General features: G+C 37.2%; 1 protein-coding gene across 3 annotated transcripts in view; it reads left to right on the forward strand.

The window, feature by feature from the left end:
• The window catches only part of LOC139123625 (zinc finger protein 85-like), a 75,959-nt gene that overhangs the window by 19,506 nt on the left and 35,173 nt on the right, over positions 1–21,280 (forward strand). The window contains exon 3 of one of the 3 annotated variants that reach the window (XR_011549735.1): positions 8,317–9,252. Coding sequence is in view for 1 of the 3 variants with exons in the window: in XM_070689789.1 (XP_070545890.1) it covers positions 8,317–8,757 (441 nt within the window). In the remaining 2 variants the exon portion in view is untranslated. Of the gene's footprint in view, positions 1–8,316; positions 9,680–21,280 lie in introns of those variants that run through there. The other 2 variants (XR_011549736.1, XM_070689789.1) reach the window with 2 other exon arrangements.

Below are 21,280 nucleotides of genomic sequence, written 5' to 3' on the forward strand. Positions count from 1 at the left end.
CCCTAAGCATTTGTTATGTAAACATCCTTGAGTCAATATACAGACTTTGACATTCCTGAGATTAAGTATCAACGACCTCACATGTTACAGTCTTTCACTACCATGGTATGGCCCAAACCCATTGTTATCAATGGTGAGTGTGGACCTGTCTACAGGAAATTGGGGTGAACAGGTTAAACAATGCCGTTACAAGTTGTAGGTTAGTTATCAAGGTAGCACCAGCATAGAGTCCTAAGCATGTCCATGTGTTCTCACAGGAAATTACAGGGAAAAAATTATTTAGAAGTTTCTCTCCTTTAAATAGAAGTATATTACAATTTAAACCTGTCATGGATGGATGCTCTCAAATGATCTGAAACACAGTCTTCTGCTTTTTTCTCCATATACATATACATGTCCCTTTTCTCATAAAAATGGACTTAAAATCGCAATGTGAAAAATAGTCTTTCAGCTGTATGTTGCTCATTGACTTCGTGGTCTGTCTAATTAGTCCCAACGGACACCGTCCGGGGGGACTTATAGGTTTGGTCATGTCCGTGTGTGCATGCCTGCATCCGTGTGTGCATCCGTTTGTCTGTTCACGCAGATATCTCAGACATGCCCTGGTCAATTTCTTTCAAACTTTGCACAAGGATAGTACCCTACCCCATACAGATGCACGTCAATTTGGCCATGTTAGAGGACTTTTTAGTTTACACCACCATAGACTACCATGTATAAGTCAGCTGTCTATAGAATCCCATGTATAAGGCCAGTAAAATAAAATTTAGTTTCTCATCATATGATATTGCAAAAAGGATTCAGTGACACAGTTTTTAGTCCCCATGGATGAAGTCCTGGGCCTTATAGATTGGGTCATGTCCCCTCCGTTCACGCAGATGTATCAAATATTTTGACAAAATATCCCGTGACCTCGGTGACCTTTGACCTCAAATATACATATTTGTCCATAACTCAGTAACCACAAGTGCTCACACCCTTCATATATGGTATGATGGGACACCTTATGACGCCACATATTGTACCTCATTAATTATGTGCATATCTAATTTTGAGCGAGCCAATAGAGCTAGGTCTGATTTTTGGTATATAGGGATGACTTAGCAATTCAATTTTTTTGACAAAATGTCACATGACCTCAGTGACATTTGACCTGAAATATACATATTTGTCCATAACTCAGTAACCACAAGTGCTACACCCTTCATATATGGTATGATGGGACACCGCATGACGCCACATATTGTACCTCATTAATTATGAGTAGTTTCACAATGTGCCAGTTGTGATCAAGTGCCATTGGCGCTATTTTTTAGATACAACTGTGACGTTCTTCTGAGATTCATCTGCCGACTCACACAATGTTGCAATTTGTCGAAGATCAACATGAAATTGTTTCACAGTCCAATTAAAAAAGACGCTTAAAATTTGGCGTAAACAGCATTTCTTTGTTGTATGCTGACTGCTCCGCCCCAACAAATTAGGTAAAAAATTCCAAAACCCAATCATATTGCTTATCGGCAATGAACTGTGCAGTGTACTTCAAAATCATTTATGCGGCCTCACGAGGTAGACGAACATTGTTGGCAGATAGGGGTGATCGCTGTAAATATGAGTATTTTACGGTAATATTTCCACTAACGCAAACAAGGGATTGTGCATTTTTGCGAGCCAGGGCATAATTTTCGCTCCGCAGACCGACGCAAAAATCAAGCAAAGCTGTTGCCGCAAAGAGGTGTGTGGTTTACGACGATAGGCATTGTATAATTCTGAGAGCATGAGTGGGATCGGGGATCGGGGATCGTCTGAGAATCGACGGCTCGATTTGATGATTAGAACGATGTTTCTGACAAAAGATCTAAACATAAGCGTTATGATGAGGAAAAAGGCCATAGATGTTATCTCCTGAAATGGAAAGCACAGTGGTCTTGGTTGAAATATGACGGTTCCAAAATGTTCTGTACGTTGTGTCTCAAATAACCCACCATTCCCTAACCACTGGGAAAGCAAAATACTTTTCTTGACGGATGCGACATATTTCGCGTTGAATCGATAAGGTCTCACGAGTTTAGTCAACCACATTTGGACTGTTTGGCGCATCACCAGGGGTTTCATTAAGTTTTGAAGTAGGGGGCAAGAATGGAAAAGTAGGCGGCTTGCAGCTGCCATTACCACAGAGCGGTTGTCGCCGGGGGAGGGTCCGGGAGGGGGTGTCCCCCCTCCCAGCCGAAGGCCGGAAACCCTGTAAAATGAACTAAAATGTACTTTTTACAGCTCACAGTCACTTGAATTTCTAGTATTTTCAGGAGAATTGTGGGCAGTGTTCAAGGACAATTTGTGTTCATATCATAATCATAAAAGCCATTTTCCTGGGAGATTAGGCCTAAATATGATAATTCATTATTAAAAATGATAAAATGTGGTAATGTTGACGATAATTTGAACAAAGAAAACAAACAAGTCTTTAGAGCCTCTATACTTTTAGGAGGTAAACTATAATAATTCACTATTATTAATGATATAAATTTGATATGTACCGGTAGATGATATTATACAGCGTTACATCTAGACAGGGGGATAGGGGATTCCCCCTCTGCTGAAATGTTGGCACCCCAATTAATTTGTCAAGGGGACCACTCCCCCACTTCCATGAAATGTTGCCAGTCACAACTTAAAGGTACAAGTAGAACACATGAACTGGTGAAATGCCCCCGAAATTTTCTGGTAAAGGGGGGGAAATCCCCTTTATTGATGCCATCCTGGATGAAACACTCATAATGTTATGCTTGAAATTAAGAACCCTGATGTTTGGCATGGAAATCTGTAGATGAAGAATTTTGATACCACTGGGGAGGTAAAAAGGATAATTTATATAACGAATAATGATAAAAAATGACAATCATTACCATAGTTCGCAAAGAGAATCAAAGACCCTCAAGGTTATTTGACTACCGGGTATATGGGTATGCAAAGTAAGAACCTTGATATAGGATATGAAAATTTGTACGTTCAGAAACTCACATTTTGATTTCACCAGACGATCGCTTTTGAAGTAAATTTAGAGGTCTGATTGTATTGTAACCACTCCGAGCGACGTTCTTATTGGTGTCGATAGACCGAAGAGCAGTCCATATCATACGTCCAGCTGGTTATACTCCTTCACAATTACGCCTAACGCAGTGCAACGCACATCGGCTTACTGAAATTCCAACTGTAATCGGAAAGTTTTTCGTGAGAAAAAAATCATCTCATTGCCTTCGAAAACAGTTTGAATCCACGTAATTATCCTTCTCTTGTTTCTTGGTCCACTTCAAAACCGAGGATCGTACAGCGAAGCTTGACCTTGCGATCGCTTCCATCTTCATTTGTTCATTGACCATTTTGAGTTGAGCTAACGACGGCCGACAGATGTAGTATGCACGTTTTCATTAGCGTATATAAAGGTCACCAAATAGGAATCAGCAATTCAGGTAGCCAATAGAATCGTCAATTGCAATTCCGATTTTTATTGAGGCAATATACGCAAGACCGTGCTGCATCATAGTACAAGGCGATCGTAAGTAGTCGCTCGTCTTCTAAATTTTGTTTCACATAAAAGCCGTTGAAAAGTTTGATTAAACAGCTTGTGAAACTTGTCCCTATCATTTCAGAAGGTAAAAAATATTTTAGCTATGAAAGAGTTCAAATTTCAAAAAAAGTAGCCGGCAAAATCGTGAGAATAACCGGTCAATTTCGCCGGCTGCCGGCTCTTAATGAAACCCCTGATCACAGATGAGATCATGACGGTGACAATGATTGTGGAAATTTTGTGGGTCCCGCTGAGCCTGATACGATTTCACTTGCCAACACCCTGATCGCATGCACTGACAATGCGCAAGCCGAATGACGACGACCAGCGACAGAAACTGACCAATCTTTTTACGACGGCATTTATGCTTGCCAAACATGGGAAACTGATGTATGATATGTACCTTCAATGTTAGCCCTGCGTACAGGTCTGTGTGTTCCCGGCGTTAATATATGGCCTCTTGTGGTGGATGCCGCATAACGCCGGGAACACAGACCGTATGCAGGCTACTTCAATGTGAACTTTTGAGAAAAATTGGCGTCAACATCGGTGAAAATTACCAAAATAAGAAAGCCCTGAAAGCCGCTACGGAATTCGTCGCAAGTATTTTGGTCCTGATTATTACAAATGGAGGACAAGTAAAATTTTTTTGAGGACAAGTGAAATTGAAAATCCACTTGTCCGACGGACAAGTGAACTGGTAAAAAAATTGTCAAGCCCTGGAATAAGGGAAATTCCGCAAATGTTCAGGAGTGGCATGCCAATGACTGAAGCAGGATACTCTGGACACTGACCTTGAGTCATTTCCTGTCATTGTTTATTAACTGTTACATATTAACAGACCTGCTCAAACTAATGAACGGGCCATTAGATCTTGGAAAGGGGGTGGTCACAATGAAATTGTGAACATTTTCAGCTCACATTTCGTTTTACCAATGTGAGTTTATCGTATAGGCTGAAGTCAATGGCGTCTGTATGTATGTGTGTATGTATGTATGTATGTACATGTATGTATGTACAGTATGTCTGTCAACATCAAAAACACGCAAACTGCTGCACGTTTCAGCTTGGTATTTGGTGTGTGGATGCATCCTGGGCTATAGATGGGATTTTGTTCAAATGAAGTCTGCATTGCCAAAATTATGCAAATGAGCTTACAAAATGTGAAAATGGTCAAGAATTAATATCTCGAGAACCGCTGTTTTGATTGATTTGAAAATTTGTGTGCAAGTACCTTAGGTTAACCTTATACAGTTTTATGAATATTGTGAAGATATCCCTAATTTTGTATTTTTGCTGAATTTTTTTGTGATTTTTCTCATTTTCAGTAAAAATTCTTCTTCTCTTAAACCGCCCAATTGCTCTCAAATTTGGGTTGTCTCTTTGCAAGGGTGTTACTCTTATAATTTGTTGAAATTATGACAAAATTGGGAAAATTACTATTTTTGTGCAATTTTGTCATTTTTGGTCAAAAAATCTTAGACAGTGTTTCCTATTTAAAACCCCTAGACAGACAGCTTTCATATTTCGTACACAGACGTACAGAGAACAATACTTAGATATGTGGAAATTGTCCTGAAATATAAAAAATTGTATTTTTAAGACAATATTGTCATTTTTGGTCAAGAAAACTTTATCTCAACATTACTTGTTTGATAGCTTTGTAATTTGGTATAAAGTCCCTTGTTTGATAGCTTTGTAATTTGGTATAAAGTCCCGAAAGATGTTATTAGATAAATTTTCTGCTCAAAGTGTTGGGAAACCCCAAAATTTGTATATTTTAAGTACTTTTCTCAGTTTGTGACCTTAAATGACCTATACTAACCCAGGATATGTTGTGAGACAATTTTGAAGGCTGTGAACATAATTTTGTCATATTTGATACCAATTTGTAGGAAAATTTGATCCAGAAAACAAAGCTGAGGTGATTTTTTTTTCATTTTGGACCAATTTTCGCAACTTTTCTATGTAAGACATACAAAAACTGATGAGAAATTTGGATCCAGGATAATTCCAGATGTTGTAATCACCACCCACAGTAGAAGGCATTTCACTATCTGTAACTAACTTAAATGCTGTTTACATTAGAATGATAACACTCATGGCATTAATTAAAAATCTCCAAGGTTGTAAATGTACTTCCTGTCATTTGGTCTTATGTAATACCAAGGGGTGGAACATTTGATATGCAGGAGGGGGTAGGGTTTAGAAGATCAATGATGTAGCATTACTTTTTTACCAGATCCCTTGTGCATTTTTTGCCCACTCCCACCTTTTCTTTTTATCAAGCCTTCTCTGTTTTTTGTTGTTGACAATTGCTTATGTATTTAGGATCTGCTTCTCCCATTGCTATAGAAGTTGATATGCATGTTCATAAAGATGACCTCCAGTACCTAAGTTTGAGACCTTATTTGCTTTTGTCATTCTTGTTTTTCCTGGTTTAAATATTTCTGGAATGGACCAATTCAAACCGAATGTGAGCACATAGTGTCCTTGACGGTAGTTTTTTAGTCCCCACGGACACCGTCCGGGGGGACTTATAGGTTTGGTCATGTCCGTCCGTGTGTGCGTGCGTGCGTGCGTGCGTCCGTCCGTCCGTTCACGCAGATATCTCAGACATGCCCAGGTCAATTTCTTTCAAACTTTGCACAAGGATAGTACCCTACCCCATACAGATGCACGTAGATTTGTTTCACAATGCGATCAAATTTGGCCGTGTTAGAGGACTTTTTAGTTTTCATCTCCATAGACTCCTATGTATAAGGCAGTCTCCATAGACTCCCATGTATAAGGCAGTCCATAGACTCCCATGTATAAGGCAGTCCATAGACTCCCATGTATAAGGCAGTCCATAGACTCCCATGTATAAGGCCAAGAAAAATAAAAATTTAGTTTCTCATCGTATTCATATTGCAAAAAGGATGCAGTGACACAGTTTTTAGTCCCCATGGATGAAGTCCAGGGGGCTTATAGATTGGGTCATGTCCGTCCGTGAGTCCATCCGTTCATGCAGATATCTCAGATATTTTGACAAAATGTCACGTGACCTTGGTGACCTTTGACCTCAAATATACATATTTGTCCATAGCTCAGTAACCACAAGTGCTGCACCCTTCATGTATGGTATGATGGGACAGCTTATGACGCCACATATTGTACCTCATTAATTATGCGCATATCTAATTTTGAGCAAGCCAATCGAGCTAGAGGTCTGATTTTTGGTATATAGGGATAACTTTGCAAAAATACAATTTTTTTTGACAAAATGTCACGTGACCTCGGTGACCTTTGACCTCATATAGTCATATTTGTCCATAACTCAGTAACAACAAGTGATACACCCTTCATGTATGGTATGATGAGACACTTTATGACGCCACATATTGTACCTCATTAATTATGCGCATATCTAATTTTGAGCGAGCCAATAGAGCTAGAGGTCTGATTTTTGGTATATAGGGATAACTTAGCAATACAATTTTTTTGACAAAATGTCATGTGACCTTGGTGACCTTTGACCTCAAATATACATATTTGTCCACAACTCAGTAACCACAAGTGCCAAACCTTTCATATATGGTATGATGGGACACCTTATGACGCCACATATTGTACCTCATCAATTATGCACATATCTAATTTTGAGCGAGCCAATAGAGCAAGAGGTCTGATTTTTGGTATATAGGGATAACTTAGCAATACAATTTTTTTTCAAAATGTCACGTGACCTTGATGACCGTAGACCTTGATTATACATATATATGCATAACTCAGTAACCACAAGTTCTATAAGCTTCAATTTTGATAGGATATTAGACCTTCAGATTTCACATCTCGTACCTCATTTATTATGCACATATGTATTTCTTGGCTGGCCAACACAGCTAGAGGTCTGATCTTTTTTTTTAGAACCATAACTTAGACATGCCTCTTGTTATAAATTGGGAAAAATGACATAAACCTATGTGCCCATAGATGTGAACTTATACACTCCAGCGATACTTTTTAATGACCACATTTCCCTGCCCCATCAAGACTAATACTCCTTTTACAAGTGGGGACTATGTCATTGACAATGACTTGTTACAATTGTAAATTTCTAAAAAAAAATTTTCCAAATGAGAAAAGCTGTGCTAATTTTTTTTTCTGAGTAAATTTTTCAGATTTATAATTTTTTTTAGTTGGACACTGTCTGAGGATACAATGTACATCCAAATCACTGGCGCAAACAAGATTGCGTGCTGTAACTACAACATACATATGGCCTAGTGATTTATATTGCTGATAGATTCTGCAAAATGTTGCAGATCATCTTTTGACAAGCTGAGATTCTGTTTGCAAAAAATGTGGTGAAAATTCAATATTTGTGTTTTTAGGACAATTTTTGATCAAAACATTTCTCTGTAGCAGCATGTCCAACTTTTGTCATTTCTGTTTTTGTGGTTTAAATATTTCTTGTTGTCTTTCTGGTTGTACTTTGCAGAAATCATTGTCATAACATCAACGTAGAATTTTCTTGCACTGAACAGATAGGAACAACATTTGTCGTTGATCGTTGGTACCCATACTGGTATGTGCCAATTCTGATCAAATGTGAGCGACACCATATAATTGCGGTATTTTTTTAGGGTGGGGATTTGGCCAAGTAGTTTTGAATGTGATATCTTTGCTAGGTGACTGGGTGCTGTTCATGTACCCTGTGAGTTTGACTCCAATATACTGAATTTTTTGATCTTTTATCATTCCAGGCGGATACCGGTATTTGTCAGAATGGTTCATCTGGATCAACAAGTGGTGTTGCCATAGTAACAGATACAAATCAGTCCTCTTCAGATACAGGAAACACCGCCAATCAGCAAAAGTCAATGGATAAGAGAAAAGGCAGTACTACTACAGCGCCTGGTAACTCCAAGAAACAGAAGACAAATGCTGTGAAAAAGCACAAGTTTCCTGCCAAAAAGCCGAGGAAGAAACAGAGAAAAAGAAAGAAAACGCCCCCAAAATGTTCTGAGACCATCCTGAATGCATGCACTATGTGTGGATTTCCGTTCAAAAAACCCATCAGCTTGGATGAAGCAGAGACGAGCTCCAGACGCAGGTGTCACTATTGTGGAACAAGTATTCCAGTCAAAGAAAAGCAACAACATTTCTTTGATAATCATTCAGCAGAGATTGAAATCCAGGAGTGACATATCTGTGAGAAGCAATTCTTGCAAAATTTTCATCTCAGTAGGCAAGCTCATATGTGTAAACGAGTCCAAAAGAGATAATATTTATTTTATGAAAACTTTGATATATTTTTACATCTATAGGCTATGGCATTCATGCAAAGCAATGAAGTTTGTGTGATCACAGTGATTATAAGTTTTTCACAGAAAATGATCTGTAAAATCACACGCAGAGCCAATTACTATTATAGGAATATAGGAAAATGATCTGTAAAATCACACGCAGAGCCAATTACTATTATAGGAATATAGGAAAATGATCTGTAAAATCACACACAGAGCCAATTACTATTATAGGAATATAGGAAAATGATCTGTAAAATCACACGCAGAGCCAATTATTATTATAGGAATATAGGAAAGTCTGACCTTAATTAACAGGTGAAGCATTTGTTAAGCACTGACAGTCTAATCTTAAATATTCAGTTTGCCATGAGAGTTTCTAATTTTGATTAGGTGCAGTCAAAAAATAGGAACGATTTTTCTGTTCATCGGGATGTACAAAACTATGTGAAAGGACACCATAGAGGATACACAAAAACTTCACATGTGTGGAAAACTCAAGAAAGGATTTCATACACAAATCTCCGGCATAGCCATTTGAAAGTTTTTCACATTGAGCATTCTGTCAGACTTGTGGGGAAGAATTCAGACATTGCATGCTCAAACCTCATCTGCTTGCTCACAATGGGTCAAAGGTGAAAAAGGGCAAGAGTTAACATACATATTTCTGGAGAGCTCATCAGTTCAAACACACATACCACTACACCAGCATTACCATGGATGTATAATATAGTCAGCAGCAGGCAAATAGTGAGCTGACTAAAATTTGCTAGTTGTGACAATTATTAGTTTAATAAAAAACACTTCACGTTTGTACAAAGAGGATTTTATTCAAGAAAACCCCTGCACTGTCGTTCAAATGTTTGAGGTGTCCTGATTTGTGGAAAAATGACTTGGCATCATTCTATAGACCTCATCTGCTGGGTCACAATGGGTCAAAGGTCAAAAAGGTCAAGAGTTACCTTTTCCTGGAGAGTTTGTCAGTCTTATGCTACTGTTGCTGTAAGGGCGATGGTCATCGGAACGGGGCTCAAAGGTTGCTAGGGACCCGTACGACTGATATATACACTGTATCCAAGCTACATCGGCGATTGATGAAAGTTAAAATGTTTGTCTTAATATACTTTGTAAAATTTAAATGTTGCACCTATTTTGATACAATGCATCTATATACAGTGCATTAAACAATGTATGTTAACAAGAAGGTTGCACATATGCGCTGTTCCGATGACCACCGCTCTTTAAGCATTCTCTTATCATTAGAGTGGTAACAGGGTACTTGACTTGCTATTGGACAGCGCCCTCAGACATTAACAATGGATTGGGAAAATCCAACTGTACATATTTTCTAAATTAACCTTCAGCTAATTAAAGATCCATTAGCTCTAACTTTGGTCATTTTTAGCTACTATAGACTATAGTCTATAGAAGCTATTGGGATGGGTATCCGTCCGGCGTCAGTCTGTATGTATGTATGTATGTATGTCCGTTTGTGAGGCGTCCGTCCACTCAAATATCTTGAGAACTGCAGTACTTACTGATTTGATATTTGTTGTGTAGATGAAAAATATGATTTTGAGAAACTGTTTTTTTTAATTTTTTGATATTGTTGAAAATAGGCAAATTAATGCCAAAAAAGGTGTTTTTGGTAAAAAATCTTCTTCATAACCGCTGATCAGACAGCTTTGATATTCGGTATACAGGTCCCTAGGGATAACCCAACTTAGATTTGTTCAAATTGTGATGAAATATGCAAATGTGTATTTTTAAGGAATTTTTTTGTCATTTTTGGTCAAAATTTGACTTACATTGTATGTAATTCTTGTACTGTATAAACCCTATCAATTCACCCAGAAAAAAATAATTAATATGATTTTAAATAATTGAATTAATTAGGAAATCATCAAAGCCAAAATAATTTTAGTGTGGAATTAGAAAGTTCAACTTTTTTTGACAGTTCATAGTGAAATACTTACCATCCTGGAGGATTAAAACATGTAAAGGCAACTTTCCAGAATCCCAACTTTGACATATTCTGAACCACCATTTATGTTATCTAAAAGAAATTACTCATAACGGTTTGTCATGATAGGGTGGTCAAATAACTAGAGATAGAGAAAGTTCTAATTTCCATTTATGGTTGACTTGGTAAGGATATAATAAGATTACTTTTTGAGAGAAAAAATAGAGTGGTCAGTTAAAAGAGTGGTCAAAGTGATAGGGTCTTTATGGTAAAGCTAGGCTGTAAGATTCCTCATGTGCTATTTATAGCAATTATGCAATCTGTGTAAACAGTGCAATGAAAGTGTAACATGATTCCTTATAATGCTTTTGATGACCTTGAACTTCTTAAGTTTCAAACATTTGTCTCTTCAGTGTGCTTTCTCTGAGTACGTACAGTCTCAACTTATTCAACAGAACTTAATTACAATGTTAATTTGAAAGTTAAAATGTGCTTGATTAATAGGATGAAAATACTGATATTGAAAGATAACCAGCTCAAGATTCTTTATAACCTGACAGATATGCTGTTTTTTATGACGTAAATCTTGATTTAAGCAAGTCTTGTTCACTTTTATTAGAACGTAATTAAATCTTGTTTATTTGCTATTATAGACTAATGTAGTCTGATGAAATATGCAAATCTGTATTTTTACGGAATTTTTCTCCATTTTTGGTCAGGCCATCCTGAAATGAGCCATCAAAGATATCCACCTTCTTCATCAATACATGTGTCACAAAAGGTTATTCTCTACATAACACAGCAGAGCTCTGTCAACTGTTGAGTCGCTTGTTTTTTCAAAACCGCTGGTCAGACAGCTTTAATATTTGGTTTACATGTCCCTAGGATGACCTTAGTGAGATAATTTCATACAGTCAGGAAATACTTAATTTTGTATCCATGTCTATAGTAGCTTCAGGGACTTTGGCCCTATGTTTTTATTTTGTTTGTTTCTGTGTATCACCTGCAGTTTCTGGTTTGAATCCCTGAACCATGGAGAAATTCCTAATATTTAGCTCATAAATATACCCTATATGAGTATAATCTGCATTGTTATTGTTTAAATTTTGTATTCAGGTCCGGACTAGAATACATTTCAACAATAACAATGGTCATTTTACATATACCGGTACAGGCTGTGTTGGCAAGAAGGACACTGGCATTGGTCATGATGATCGGATTGTAGTAAAATTCTGTAGTTGATACATTGAAACAGAGTACCGGTAGTGAAGAATTAGTCAACAGTTACAGCTAACATCTCTTTTGCACCTCAAAAGTAAAAGACTTAAACTTTAGTTCAAATTTTCCTCAAGGAATCTTTCAAGCATTCACTTTCAAAATCAAGAATGAAAATTGGGGGTCACCTTGCAAATTTTGATCCACAGAAACAAATTACTCGAGATTTTATCAATATTTGAAATGCAAAAGACCTGCCATCAGTGTAATCAGTGTACTGAGAAATTAAAGTTTTTTCTCACTCAAAGAGCTTCAAAAAGTTCCCCAACAGGTGGTAGATCAGAATTGAGAGTTCAAATATCTGTCCCTGAGGCGCATTCTACTTAAATGAGAATTGTATGTCTACGCACACGACTACACATTATGTGGATACATGAAGGTTTTACACTATGGAGAATGCACAGAATACAATGAAATCTTATTAGAAAGAGAACACACTGACGAACGATGAAATGCTATGAGAAATGTATCCCCATACATGACCTTGGTGTTGAAGTTTCTTTACGAAAGTCACCTTTGTTTTGTAATGGGACACATACATATTTAAACATTCCAAAGACATTTCAGTATATGACTTCTTTGTCTCATTAGAAAGATCAAGTACAGTTTCATGCCCTCAAAAGTGAGTGACAGCCATTGCCTAAGACACCCTGTATCTTCCCAGAAAAAAAATCTTTCAGATGTTACCATTGCAGATCTCCAGAACAAGTGATATCAATGACATCAATTATTCAAGTTGTCATTATTGTATGTGTGTGCAGTGTTGCTTTTCACCGCCATGTTTATTCAGTGAGTTTACAGTTTTATTTGAGCATTGTATGTCTAAATTTGACATTTATTATGCTCGTGTGCTTCTAACCCCGGGCTTCTAACCTTTAGCATTCCTTACCGTAGAATGTGCCACCGGGGACAGATAGTTGGCCTCTAAAAATTTTACAGTTCTTTTCTGATATACCTCTTGTGGGAGCTAATTATAATCTACAAATTTGTGAAATGGCAAAAAAAGCAAAATGAAATAATAAAGAAACTGAAAAATAGAGAAATTCATACATTAATAAAGAAAAACTGAAAATATATCTAGAGATATAAATCCTACAAACAGGTAAACAGACTTGCGCCACTGGCTTTCCCCAATGTCTTATTACAGTGCCTCTATGTGGCTGAGGGACTGGATAGAATTATAGGGAGGGAGGGCCAGTGTTTTTCAAAATGACCCTCCCCAATTTTCATGTGCAACAAAGCTAGAGTACGTGACCCTCGTCCGGTGGATCACAATCCACGTCAATAATATTTTGACCCTTTCTCTTCTGGGCCATCTCTGTTTGATTGTTGTTGTCTATACCTTGCATGGACTCATAAGTCCATGGTGTATTCAATTCTTTTAAAAAAGTTCAAAATCTTGAAATAGGAGTAAGATATCGAAATAATTGAATTGTAGACTTGTTCAAGGCCGGCTCACATATTTAATGAGTTCTTTTTTGAGAATGAGTTCTTTTTTGAGGTAAATAAATTTGTTCTGACCTTAATAACAATAAAGGAAGAGCAGCATAACTGCGAATACCTTAAGTGGATATTTAATATTACAAAGTATTGGTCCAAAAAAGTAGCCATCTCAGTTGATATTAGACAGAAAAGTGCTCCAAGCGAGTCAATGTCTTGCTGGAGCGCCCTCTACGATATGGTTGGGATTGTCAGATAAGAAGGTCAGAGACGATGCTGAAATTAGACTCGGTTTCGAATTCGAATAACTGACAATAGTCTTATATTTCCAGCTTATGTTATTATTTTTTCGAAGGATATGATAACTACTGATACACAAGGAGATATTTTAACGAGATCACCTTACTGCACATGTTGCATGTATTTCATGACATAAACGTTTCGCACATAATCATAATCAATTTAGTTTAAAAAACAAAACACTTTAGGCAGTAGTGCAAGAAGCTGTAGGCATGAATTCACCAGACAAAACTGCTGAAAATTAGACAAAATTTACAACTTATGAGCAATTATGAGCATTGTGCAGTTTGGACTATTCAAGCTAACAGTAGTACGCACAATACAAAGAAATGCATTCAATGCAATCTTTTATTACACAACATATTAACTGATAGTTTAGTCTTGGAGTTTAGTATGACACATTAGCATTACACCATGTGAAATATATTGTGACATAGAAACAAATTAAAGTATAAATGTTTTTTTAAACGTCGTTTTCCTTGCTCGACACTTCCTTTCAATTTTGAATTAAAGTGCTTTGAAGTTTTATGTAATGTATAACTTTTAACCATTTTAATTGTGAATATATGCACACAATTTATGCTGAGAAATATATACTGCATCTGCCAACAGGTAATCCATTAAAGCTTGTTCTTGACAAACTTATTCATTTTTGCACACAAAAGTACTGTGGACTATTTTATTTTCACTAGAATTTATATTAGCTGAAAACAGATTTTCATTGTTTAACTGTGATATTATTTTCACTTCGTCTAGTCTGGTTGCATTTTAGTTTAGCCGATAAAAGGTCCAGGGAAGGTAACAAAAATATATTCTAAGTGAATAAAGTATTCCACCATACCGGTAGAACAAAATTAGCTGAAAATATAAATTTCTTTCAGTCACTCGAATCCTAAACCGAGTCTAACTTCAGCATCCTTCTGACAATCCCGACCATATCGTAGAGGGCGCTCCAGCAGGACATTGACTCGCTTGGAGCTCTTTTCTGTCTAATATCAACTGAGATGGCTACTTTTTCGGACCAATACTTTGTAATATTAAATATCCACTTAAGGTATTCGCAGTTATGCTGCTCTTCCTTTATTGTTATTAAGGTCAGAAAAAATTTATTGACCTCAAAAAATAACTCATTAAATACGTGAGCCTTGAAAGAGTCTACAATTCAATTATTTCGATATCTTCCTATTTCAAGATTTTGAATTTTTTTAAAAGAATTGAATACACCATGGACTTGTTAGTCCATGCAAGGTAGACAACACATGAGAGGTTAGATTCAACAATCAAACCGAGATGGCCCAAAAGAGAAAGGGTCAAAATATTATTGACGTGGATAATGTGATACACCGGACGATGGTGACGATACTCTTTGTTGCACATGAAAATTTGGGAGGGTAATTTTGAAAAACACTGGCCCTCCCTCCCTGTAATTCTGTCCAGTCCCTTAGCCACATGGAAGCACTGTAATAAGACAGTGAGGAAAGCCAGTGGCGCAAGTCTGTTTACCTGCTTGTAGGATTTATATCTCTGAAGATATATATTTCAGTTTCTTTATTTCTATGTTAATGTATGAATTTCTCTACTTTTCAGCTTCTTTATTATTTCATTTTGCTTTTTTTGCCATTTCACAAATTTGTAGATTATAACTAAGCTCCAACAAGAGGTATATCGGAAATGAACTGTAAAATTTTTAGAGACCAACTACCACATTCTACGGTAAGAAATATAGGTTAGAAGCACACGAGCGTAATAAATGTCAAATTTAGACATACAATGCTCAAAGAAAACAGTAAACTCACTGAATAAACATGGCGGTAAAAAGCAACACTGCACACACATACAATAATGACAACTTGAATAATTGATGTCATTGAGGACAAATTTAAGGTACGCCCTAGCGGAGCACACACTCACTGAGGTGCTCCCGAAAATTTTGGTGATATTCGCACACAAAGTTGGAGAAAGCCAGGGAGAACGGACTCGTATATTGTTGTGACGTGCCGAGGAGCGCCTGGTAGAAAATTTACAGTATGGGTATTAATCTGGAGGCATGGAGAGCAAAAATTGGAACTTTCCAGCAGCCGACCTCATGGCGTGGTGTTGGTGGACATATTGAAAATGATACAACACGTGGCAAGGTGGGCAACACCTATGATTCATGTCTGTGGTCAGCACTTCCACTGTTCCTTCTTCTTGTAATTGCATTGAATGCGTTGATATTATGTGCTGGGGACGTAGAATTAAATCCAGGGCCATCTACAGAAAAAGAAAAGTCGATGAAGTTACGTAGCGGTAAGGCCACGTCATCAGCGCCAGCATCACCTAGTCACCAGGCTGGTGAATTACCTAAACGGAGCTCAGTTACAGAGTCAGAAATAGAAATGAGTGTTGGAACAATGATTCTTGGTCAGATACAAGAAATGAGGAAGGAAATGAATGACAAACTGGAAGGAGTTGACAAATATCTTGGTGTGTTATTTTCTTCTAGGGGTACATGGGGTAAAGCAATAAATACCCTGGTACAACAAGCAAGTAAAAATTTGGCGACGGTGAGGACATTTTGCTACAAAATTAGAAATCTTCCTTTATCGTTATACTTTAAGTTGTTTGATTGTATGGTCTCCCCGATCTTGACTTATTCCGCTGAAATATGGGGTTATAAAAAACATGAAAATATTGAAAAGGTGCAGGCAAGATTTTGCAAAAACATACTGGCTGTAAGATCAAATACGTCAGGAAATGCAGTATTAGGTGAATGTGGAAGACTGCCAATGTATGTTTTATGTGTTAAGAAAGTTATTAAATATTGGTTGAAAGTAATTCACATGGATAGACACCGACTTCCTTTTAGAGCTTATCAAATGCTCAAAAGACTGGATGAAGATGGGAAAACAACCTGGGCAAGTCAAGTGCGTGTTGTACTTCAAAATTTTGGTTTTAATTATGCATGCATGGTTGGTACACGAAATAGGAAATCCTGAATATTTTTTGCAATTATTTATTTCAAGAGTGGTCGAAGTTTGTATTCAAACATGGTATATTAACATAAATAATGAAAATTCACTTTTTAATTATGTTCATTTCAAATTAGTGTTAGAACCAGAAAGATACATTAATATCTTACCAGAAAGACATCTGATATCAGCGATAGCTAGAATCAGATGTGCGGCGGAAAGCAAACTGGAAATTGTAAAAGGAAGGGAGCTCAAAATAGAAAGACAAATGAGATTGTGCAGATATTGTGAAGACGATGTTGTAGACGATGAATACCATTTTCTGTTGATTTGTAAATTTACACAAGATTTAAGAAGTGAATACTTACCTGTATACTACCGTGAAAATGTTTCTTATGTTAAATTTATTGAGTTGATGAAAAACAACCAAAAGTACGTGATTTTTAGTCTGGCTAAGTACATCCATAATGGTATTAAAAAAAGACAGATTGCAGATAGACCTCTTGAGTGAGACAAGTTTTATGTGTAAAAATCCTTTTGAGATGTGACCTTTGACCTCGAACTACATTTTGTGATCTGTAACATGTAACGAAAGGCCGGTGGCCTAGTGTATTGAAATAAACTACTGTAAAAACCCGATCAATTCGACCACCCTATTAATTCGACCACCCTATCTTTTTCACAAAACATAATTTTATTTGGGCCCTTTCAAATCGACCACCGACTAAAATTGGGACTTTCTCGATCTCTATTAATTCGACCGAATTACATACCCTTCAAAAACTTCCTTCAGTTGGTGAATGAACGATATTTCAAGACATCGAAAACCACCGTTACGAATACGATGAACCACGGGTCAGACAAAAAGGCAGAAATGAGAACAACAAAGGGCTTTGTAAACGGCTTCTAGATTGGTTTTCATTGGGTCACATGATTATTTTTCGCCAAGTGGGAAACCTCAGTGATTTAGTGAGCTGGATCTCAGTCGCCGCTTTCGAAATATGCGTGAAGTTTCAGCATGTGTGTGAAGTACCAACCCTCTATTCTCTGGTTTTGTAACTATTTTCTCACCTTAATATCGAAGAAGTAAGAATAAATTTCCTACTTTCTCCCTTTCTCATTGTCTTTTCCGAATTCTTACCATCCCATGTCGATTGAAATTTACAGACTCTTTCTGTGTGAATCAATATCCCTTCCTAATTTGACAGATATTACAGTATGTTCTAAACCACACGTTGCTTGTTCCTAAAACACATAGACAGATGTGCCCCGTGCACTAAAAGAACGAGTTTGCGAAATCTTTTGCGAACGCTGAAAAAATTGCTGAGGAAAAATCGATGTTACATGTCGGTAAATACGGCCGCCGCGCCGCGTGCGTTCTTACCGACTGGGAACAGACTAATATTTTCAAACGCAAATGGGGACAGTGTCAAGGAAAGAGTAAGACGACGACTTATTTTTTCAAGCTGAAGAAAATGCTCTTTCTGGCTGTTTTAATGACTCAATAGAATATTTTGTACCCTATTAATAAATCATAGACAATCTCAATTCTCGGTTTTGTGGCAATTTTTGTCGACCGATAAAAGTCTTTTCATCTTCAATATTCCATTCTAATTTCACCTATATAATATGCTAACCTCCTGTGACTTTCTTTCTAAACGTTGATTTGCCTTGTGCACCAAAAGAGGTGCTGTATTTTATGCCAAACGATGAAAAGATAGCTGAAGAACCATGCATCAGTCAGTACACCGACGGCAGGCGAAACCCGGACGGCCATACCGATTGGGGACAGAGAAGAGTAGATCGAAACGCAAACGGGGTGTTACTATAGGAAAGGCGGTGACTTATTTTAAAGCTGCATAAAATGCTGTCTCTGGTTGTGTAAGTCTGTCGATCGAAATATATATTTTGTTCCTAGTTGATTAATCATGGGGATGGCAGTCTCGATCACCCCTTTATGGATTGATATTTACTGACTCGTTCCTTCTCATTTTTGTCAATCGATGAAAGCATTTTCGTCTTCCTTATTCACTCTTACTTTGACCGATGTCATATCCTGACCTACAGTGTCATTAGTTTTGACCAACGTACAAAGACGTTGCCCATGCGCCCGGCTGACGAGATATTTTGCAAAACGGTGAAGAAATATTATTTATTTATTAGCCGTGTTCACAATAATGACACTGGTACTTATATATATAATTGATGTCATTGATATCACTTGTTCTGGAGATCTGCAATGGTAACATCTGAAAGATTTTTTTTTTCTGGGAAGATACAGGGTGTCTTAGGCAATGGCTGTCACTCACTTTTGAGGGCATGAAAACTGTACTTGATCTTTCTAATGAGACAAAGAAGTCATATACTGAAATGTCTTTGGAATGTTTAAATATGTATGTGTCCCATTACAAAACAAAGGTGACTTTCGTAAAGAAACTTCAACACCAAGGTCATGTATGGGGATACATTTCTCATAGAATTTCACCGTTCGTCGGTGTGTTCTCTCTCTAATAAGATTTCATCGCTATTCTGTGCATTCTCCATAGCGTAAAACCTTCATGTATCCACATAATGTGTAGTGGTGTGGGTAGACAGATACAGTTCTCATTTAAGTAGAATGCGCCTCAGGGACAGATATTTGAACTCTCAATTCTGATCTACCACCTGTTGGGGAACTTTTTGAAGCTCTTTGAGTGAGAAAAAACTTTAATTTCTCAGTACACTGATTACACTGATGGCAGGTCTTTTGCATTTCAAATATTGATAAAATCTCGAGTAATTTGTTTCTGTGGATCAAAATTTGCAAGGTGACCCCCAATTTTCATTCTTGATTTTGAAAGTGAATGCTTGAAAGATTCCTTGAGGAAAATTTGAACTAAAGTTTAAGTCAGACTCTTTTACTTTTGAGGTGCATAAGAGACGTTAGCTGTAACTGTTGACTAATTCTTCACTACTCTGTTTCAATGTATCAACTACAGAAGTTTACTATATTCTGATCATCATGACCAATGCCCAGTGTCCTCCTTGCCAACACAGCCTGTATATGTGAAATGACCATAGTTATTGTTGATAAATGTATTCTAGTCCGGACCTGAATACAAAATTTAAACAATAACAATGCAGATTATACTCAATGACATATAGGGTATATTTATGAGCTAAATATTAGGAATTTCTCCATTGTTCAGGGATTCAAACCAGAAACTGCAGGTGATACACAGAAACAAACAAAATAAAAAAATACCGCAATTATACGGTGTTGCTCAAATTTGATCAGAATTGGTATATACCAGTATGGGTTACCAATGATCAACAATAAATGTTGTTTCTATCTGTTCAGTGGAGGAAAATTCTACGTTGATGTTATGGCAATGATTTCTGCACAGTACAACCAGAAAAACAACAAGAAATATTTAAACCAGAAAAACGAGAATGACAAAAGTAATTAAGGTCTAACTTTAGGTACTGGAGGTCAACTTTAGCAACATGCATAACAGAAACAAGCCCCTCTTAGTTTAGTATAAACGGTCTTCCCCCATCTACTGTCTATGGTTGCAGCTGGTCTGTTAATATGTAACAGTTCATAAACAATGACAGGAAATGAGTCAAGATCAGTGGAGTTTGCCTGTTTCTCACTGGCATGCCTCCTGCACATTTGCAGGATTTCACTTTTTCTTACCTCATTTGCACATTTTTGACACGGATGTGTTCATTTGAACAAATTCACATCTCAACCCCTGCATCTACCTGTACACCAAATACTGAGATGGTAGCTTTGGCGGTATGGGAGCCTTTGTGTGTGACGGACATACATCCGCACATACCCACAAATATACAGACATACAGACATGCAAATCAGATGCAAATGAACTGATTTGATAACCTCACATTGGTACACCAAATGTGAGCTAAAAATGACCAAAGTTACAGCTAATGGATCTTTAATTAGCTGAAGGTTAATTTAGAAAATATGTACAGTTGGATTTTCCCAATCCATTGTCAAAGTCTGAAGGCGCTGTCCAATAGCAAGTCAAGTACCCTGTTACCACTCTAATGATAAGAGAATGCTTAAAGGGCAGTGGTCGTCGAACAGCGCATGTGCAACCTTCTTGTTAACAAACATTGTATTTCATGCACTATATATAGATGCATTGTATCAAAATAGGTGCAACATTTAAATTTTACAAAGTATATTAAGACAAACATTTTAACTTTCATCAATCGCCGATGTAGCTTGGATACAGTGTTCATATCAGTCGTAGGGGTCCCTAGCAACCTTTGAGCCCCGATCCGATGACCACCGCCCTTTCAGCAACAGTAGCATAAGACTGGCTAGCTCTCCAGGAAAAGGTAACTCTTGACCTTTTTGACCTTTGACCCATTGTGACCCAGCAGATGAAGTCTATAGAATGATGCCAAGTCATTTTTCCACAAATCAGGACACCTCAAACATTTTAACGACAGTGCAGGGGTTTTCTTGAATAAAATCCTC

This window comes from Ptychodera flava (genome assembly GCF_041260155.1).
Source record: "Ptychodera flava strain L36383 chromosome 23 unlocalized genomic scaffold, AS_Pfla_20210202 Scaffold_23__1_contigs__length_28996876_pilon, whole genome shotgun sequence".
In the NCBI taxonomy this organism is placed as follows: domain Eukaryota; kingdom Metazoa; phylum Hemichordata; class Enteropneusta; family Ptychoderidae; genus Ptychodera; species Ptychodera flava.